The sequence below is a fragment of the Priapulus caudatus genome, unplaced genomic scaffold, assembly GCF_000485595.1.
Source record: "Priapulus caudatus unplaced genomic scaffold, Priapulus_caudatus-5.0.1 Scaffold1376, whole genome shotgun sequence".
Taxonomy (NCBI): domain Eukaryota; kingdom Metazoa; phylum Priapulida; class Priapulimorpha; order Priapulimorphida; family Priapulidae; genus Priapulus; species Priapulus caudatus.
In genome coordinates, this window is record NW_014578437.1 from 48728 (window position 1) to 55662 (window position 6935).

The 6935-nt window shown below is 41.3% G+C and overlaps 1 protein-coding gene across 1 annotated transcript; it reads right to left on the reverse strand.

The window, feature by feature from the left end:
- Window positions 1–3034: 3034 nt before the first annotated feature.
- On the reverse strand, window positions 3035–5141 carry LOC106816435 (PCNA-associated factor-like; the record flags this gene model as incomplete). Its single annotated transcript, XM_014821054.1, is given in 3 exon segments — window positions 3035–4450; window positions 4589–4733; window positions 5055–5141. Coding segments are annotated over 3 exon segments (317 nt in total), but the record flags the coding sequence as incomplete, so codon positions are not given.
- Between the last annotated feature and the right edge of the window lie 1794 nt (window positions 5142–6935).

Below are 6935 nucleotides of genomic sequence, written 5' to 3' on the forward strand. Positions count from 1 at the left end.
TAATTCCAACTACACTGACACTGCACCCTGCACGCACACCGTAACTTGTGTCGCCATTATAACCTTGTGTTCTACTATTTATCTGTAAGTAGAAAAATATTAATGACAATTCAACCACTGCAGTTGTGCGAAAAGCGAACGGTGCTCGAACGAATTTTACGCTCCGTTCCGTTGCCTCCTTGTGACTGTCGTCTCCCTCAAACAGTATAACAATTACAGACCCCTGCATGTGCACTCATGCGAACAATGGCACAATCAGCGCTGACGCGTTGATCGGCTGCATGTGCGTTTACCCGTAGAGCTCCCTTGCTCTCTCCAGACGCATTCTTAGTCTCACTAAGTACCCTTCCTCATTTCCCGGTAAGTGTGAAAGACTCCCACGCCAGCATCGCGTGGATTTGTGTAACGACCTGTGTAAGAAATTTGTAATCAAACGTGTTACAATATGATGTTTCCTACTATACCGACATCGTTAGCTAAAGGAACGGTTTCGCGTACAGAAATGCCGTTCAATAACGTCGACTCTTGTACCCCGACGTGAGTCCTAGGACCGATCATGTGTGGAACATACACGAACTTACACACCGATTACACGTTGATTAAAACTGCGCGCGCCTGTCGCGCGTGACAGGCTCCTGCTACCGTATACCCTCCCATGGCCCCATGGCCCATGGCGACATCTAGCTCTTAAATATCTCAAATCTCTCAAATCTAAAACAATTCCGCTTCAACCCGCATAATGCTGATCGAGTTAGCTGACCGTGAGATTCAGCCATACGTACGTTATCATTCAGCGACACATGACTACTATACCTGCTACATATACACCATATACCTACTAACATACACACATACTATCCTGTAAGCTTGTGAAACAATTAACTGTATCGGCATTTATTATTATGAATATTGTTCCGCTCTGCAAGTAGCCTATAAGTATCTCAATAACATAACATGCACCTTTCGGATACAGGATAAGAACCATGGTGCATGTATATATACAGTATTTCACTATCACCTTGTATATTACACGCTGTGGGTTTAAACTATCGTTTTTAACTTTACTTACGATTGTATATATGCCGACACAGTTTGTTTCACTCACCGTTCTTCGTCTCGTTCTTCGTCTCGTTCAGCTCCTGTTCCTTGTAAGTTGCGTTTTTGTTCCGTTCTTCTCCTTGCGTCGTTGCTTCTTCCTCTCCATCTTTACAGCCGGTGAAGTTTTGTATACTTTCTACGGTTCTTCTCTCTTTTAACGCTGGTTTTGTATACTTTCTACGGTTCTTCTCACCTTTAACGCTGGTTTTGTCTAGTCGTTCCTGTAGCTTTTGAAGCTACAGATACATTTCAGAGATGATGACTGTGACTGCAGCTTCGTCCCAGTAGAGATAGTGATAGTGTCCTGAATCTGACTGGGGAGGCCTGTCTGTGATGGCTTTTTGTAGCAAGTAAATCTTTCTCGTTTATTATTATCTCACACTTCGACTAGTTGTTTCGGACGTCGAGTTGGCTGTTAGACGTTCTCCTGTTTCGCACTCTCTGTGTGTCAGTACGTCTGTGTGGCTGCGTGCGCTGTCGCGAGGTGCCTGTCGTGGTCTGTCGAGGTACGTGGCTGGTGTAACTCCCTGTGTCTGTTCACTGCCAAACACGCCCGTTTAAATCTACGCACTCCGTCTATACTACGCGCTCTGTGGAGGGCGATGTGTCGCCGTCGGCAGAAGATGAGGGGCGCACGCGTGTGCGCTTGTGCTCTCTGTATTGATGCAGAATTTTTAAGATACCTGTAAAGTTTAGGGCTGAGCATGAGACACTGTAGTAAAGTGATCCACGTGGTGCCAGCAAGCATGCCTCCGTCGGTCGCTTCATTTATCGCAAAGTGAATCTGCACACGTAGTAGCCATTAGTAGAATGCGTTTTCAGTTTCTGCTCTCATCTGGCGCTTCGTCTGTCTTGCTGTGGGAAATGAGGGCATGTGAAACCTGGACACATGCATGCCGCTCTCTTGTCTTTGTTCCCGGACTGGTGCAAATGACTTGTCGGATCAGATCGGGCAGCATTTGATAGCCTAGTCCTCGTTTATACGTCTCTAATCAGTCTTTAAGTAGTGTTTGGTAAAATACGAGAGATACTGTTCCACGACTTGATTGCCAGAGTATTCTGCATGCTTTTCTGTTGTTTAGCGCTAAAGCAATTTTGGAATGCCATGCATACATCTATTACTTACGATGTACTCTCTTTTATGTATCCATGGTCACTAAGGTAGTCCGTGGAAGGGTATTTTCGATCTTATTTTCTGAATCATATATACTTATATACAGTCTATCTATGACTGTCTGAGATAAAGGGGAACAATATACAATTTTACCTGGACCTTGTCATTATGTAATAGAAGAAAATGTAGGATGCCTAAACAGGAAGACAAAAAATGTCCCTCGTGTTTAATGGTTATAATACAAATCAGTCTAAGGGCTGTAGGTGGAGGGAGACCGACTCTGAGACACTTCATTACAGTACGTACGTTGTTAGCATGGCTGAGATTGTGGTGTACACACTCTGTCAGAGTGGTAGACTGCAGTTTCCTGGAACATAAACTAAAGTAATAGCACTGAAGCTGTAAATGTTATCAAAATATATTGAGATGATTTATGGAGTTTTAAATTATGAGCATGGATGCTTATTATTTTCTCCGAGCTTTTTGTTAATTAATATTAATAGGGAAATAAGGTGTGAATGACAGGCACGCTGCTGTCCAAAAATAACACGTAGCAGAAGGTAGTTGTAATATACACCGGTTTAATTATTGGCTTGAGCGGGGCACGGTAATTGGTGGGTACTGGAAACGTTTTGGTGTTGCACTTACCTGCGCATGGTGGTATTTTCGGACACCTAAGAAGTGTTTGACCAGCAAACGAAATGAGTGTAGTTTTTAATGTATCGAAAACTGTATTGGCGCATTTTATAATGTGATGGCAAGGTAATCTTATGATAGGCTCCACAGTTGCCAGACGTGGGGTATCATACACTGCTCTATGTCTGTGAGAAGTGCACTGTCAAGCCACTCGCTGTTCTACCCATGGACTTGGTTCATCTACAAACATATGCCAGATATTTCTCTGTACGCGTGTAAACTAAAACATGGCTAGAAATGGCTGGAAGCACGAATGAACATGGGTAAAAAAATTGACATTTTCCTGTCATTTGCTGAGTTGATTGCTAGTCTTCCCAGTGGCAGTGTTGTGAGTGTGTGATAAACTGTGGGTGAGGTGATTATGAGTCCAGTAACTTCTAATCACTTTTGTCAACTCAGCAAATAGAATTGGAAAATGTCCCCCAATATATTTACCAGCCTTCGATATTTGGCACGAGATGTAACCATCTGCACAGTGAGGATCTCCATAGTCCCATAGTTCTTACATGTATGAAACTCCTAAGACATCATCATGAGAAATATCTGTTTGGGACATTCTGTATTGTCTGTTTCTTAATCATTTACTGCCATTGATGTGGTAGTATCCTATGGAACAATAATGAGGTTCAAAACTTAACCTGTATGGTAATACCAAAAAAACTGTCTTATTACACCACTTACTCCTGGACTGTTACATGTAATATGGTGTTTGGAGCACTAGCAGAGTGAGGGGGAGCGAACGTTAACAATTTTACCAGTCCATAATATGAATTGCCTAAGACACAGAAGATTTCGATACATTGTTGTAGATAAATGAATTGTATTATCAGGTTACTGTGGTTATAATCAAAGCTTATCTTTTATGAAAACAAATGTTCCAGCGTTTATTGCATCATAATTGCCGTGCAACTGCTTTCATGACGTGCGTTATTACTAGTTAATATGTGGGCTGTTAACATACAAGCAGCAGGCACCATCCAGCAACAGTTAGTGACTGACTTGATAATTCGTACCTCCTTAGACCTTTGCTTGGTCATTGGAGTCTTTGAACCATTAAATATTAATTTTTACATAATGGATTCTTTTAATGTCATGAGGTAAACATGTTTTGTAAAGAAAAATACTGAGCAGTACATGAACTAAGATACTAGTATAACAGTATTTGATTAAGGTCTGGAAGTTGTATTTATAATGCAAGTACATGTTATTGTTGCACCATTATTAAGATTCAACTTCTCACTGCATTACCATGAAAATTTATAGCTGTCTGATTCACAAGAACATTCTATGCAATATGAAATTTTGAGAAATTAATTGAAAATCTCTTGTTAACAATTCATGCTATTCAGTCTTAATTTACAGGTGCATCAGAATTTTATAGTACATATCATCCTCACCTAACTCTGATCTAAGAAACAATGTATTTACAAACAGGAGGTTGTTTCAGGAAATCTGGTTCAGTCGTCATCTTCATCGTCAGATATAGGGTTTTTCCTTCTTTTCTCTGGAGTCTCGCTCACATGGTCCTTTGGTGGTGAAGACCTAAAATGGACCAAAGCACCCCTCAAAATTACGTTCTCCCTACAACAGGACACACTTGCAAAAATGTTCACTACTCACTAAAAAAAAAACAATTTTTACTGACTACTACTTGTGTTCACTCTTACTAAAGTAACATACGTGCTTAGGGCTGGGTCATCATCATTGGTGTTACTCGATCCATTCTGACTCGATGATGCACCCTTGCTGAAGAAACCTGATATATCTTTTTGCCATTCGGGTGTAGACCGTACACAAACTGTGTTACCACCCGAATTATTCTTTTCTAAAACAGGGAAAGAAATTTACGTGATATATTACCGCCCGTGTAATGGGTATTCTCAAGATACCCCCTTGTCAATTAATTAAATATTATAAGCATAATACTTATTAGTGCATCGTTGACTCATACAAAGTGTATAACAGCTAAATATCTAAAGACCTTACAGTAACCATATTTGTAACTACTGAATAAGGGCCGGTCTCAATGAGTTTATACGAAATTCAACAATATGACAATGTTGGGCTCCAGACACACAAACACGTGCACACAGACAGGCTGCCTGGTGGAGTGCAGGCCTCGCATCATCTAACTAACAGCACTCGCCTGGTTTTCCCGGCGACATGAAGGAAGACGGTCCAGCTGCGGATGATCCTCCCCCCAGCACCTTTCTTGGGGCTTTTGCAGCCACGGCTTAAAAACCAGCATAAATTAAATTAGGATTGGCAGCACCAGCATGAGCACATACATTTTCAATCTTCGATGGTACCCCAAATATTAAACAGATGCTCGTTACTATTTATACCAATGGGAGTGGGAGTGGGGGTATCATTAACAAAAAACAGGTTGGTGAATTGTAGTTAGTTACCTGTGTGGTTTGCACGTGGGTGAACATAATATAAAATTTAAAGTGCAAAATTATGTGAGAGTGAGACCGAGAGCGAGGCCAGAGAATGTGTAGTACCGTGGCGCGTACCGCATAAAATTGAAGAACTCTGTGACACTGACAGTGGGTGTTTAAATGTTTCCATTGGGTACTCAACACTGTACTAGTCTCATCATCACATCAGGAGAATGCTTGGAGTTACACCTTAAGGAAGGGATGCCTAAACATACTCATAGTCATACTGAGTCATAGTATTAGTAAATTAACATTCTATAATAACCTATGCTCAGTTACAACTTAGGCAGTGGCTACGGGTATGGCAGCCGTATCTTAATGTCTTGAGGCTAGGAGTACGGCAGTCCATTCGCTTTCATACTTAACGAGACAAAGATGGCGGCGGTGGCGCCAGATTTAGAAAAAATTTTGCACAAGGGAGAGATAGTGATCCGCTAGGGGACGGCTCCGATTGGCTAATTTTGTCTCATATATTTTTATTATTTTTGGCTAATTTTGTTTTATTTTAGAATTAGGGTTAGGGTTAACCGATTTCTATATCCACAACACACTAATAATGCGCCATCTAGTGAAGCACTATCTCTCCCCTGAGACGTACTTATTTCGAAATAACGCCTTGGGAAATAAATTCACGATTTGAGAGATTAGAGGAGCTAGAACCCTAATCCTAACCCTAACGCCAAAAAGGGGCTTCAACGAACGACGGCTGCCGTACCTCCAGCCACTGCGTACAACTTACATTTACAGGGACACACGTTATATATATATATATATATATATATCCCGGTTGCATAATCTATGCATGCGTTATACTATGATGCCCCCCCACCCCTTAGCGAGGGTCCGACGGCCGCAACTCCTATGGCTCATGTCCAATAACTATAATGACTCAAAACTAATGACTAATGACTCACGGCTAATGACTCCAGGGCCATTCTACTACCATTTGTACCAAGTGCCCTTCGAAGAGTTTATGATCCAAGCGTCCGAAATTAACTTTCACTCGCATGATTTCTCCATCACTACACTACTACATTCGAATTTAAATTAGTTTTATTTTATTTATATATATATATATGCAAAGATTGTGTGGAAGTGATACCGGTTTAGAATGTTTATATGTACTCGATTTTCGGGACGTAAACTTTGTGACATTTTGTCACACTTTTGTTCAATCAGCTGAATCCTGAAGCAGGTGTTACAAATTCACAATAGTGCTTTCTATATCAAGACTTGACTGATGTTACTTTGATGCCTATGGGGCATTTATCACACGAGATGCTATTTGATACCGATTTCTGATAAGTTCATGCCAATGATTATTGTTTGTGTGAATCAGTAGTGACACAGATGTGATTTTTCACATATCTTTAGAAACTACATTTCTCACTAACACTAACGTGTGATTACGAATACGTGCGTTGGTTGTGTTGTTTTTAGCTCATCTGACGTAGTCGGATGCAGCTTGTAGAATCGCATGATTGTCCATGCGTGCGTTCGTCCGGCCGTGCGTGCGTCAACAGTTGGGCACAAATCTTAACCGCTCGACGCACTGTCACGATATTCGGGACGTCGGGGGGGATCGT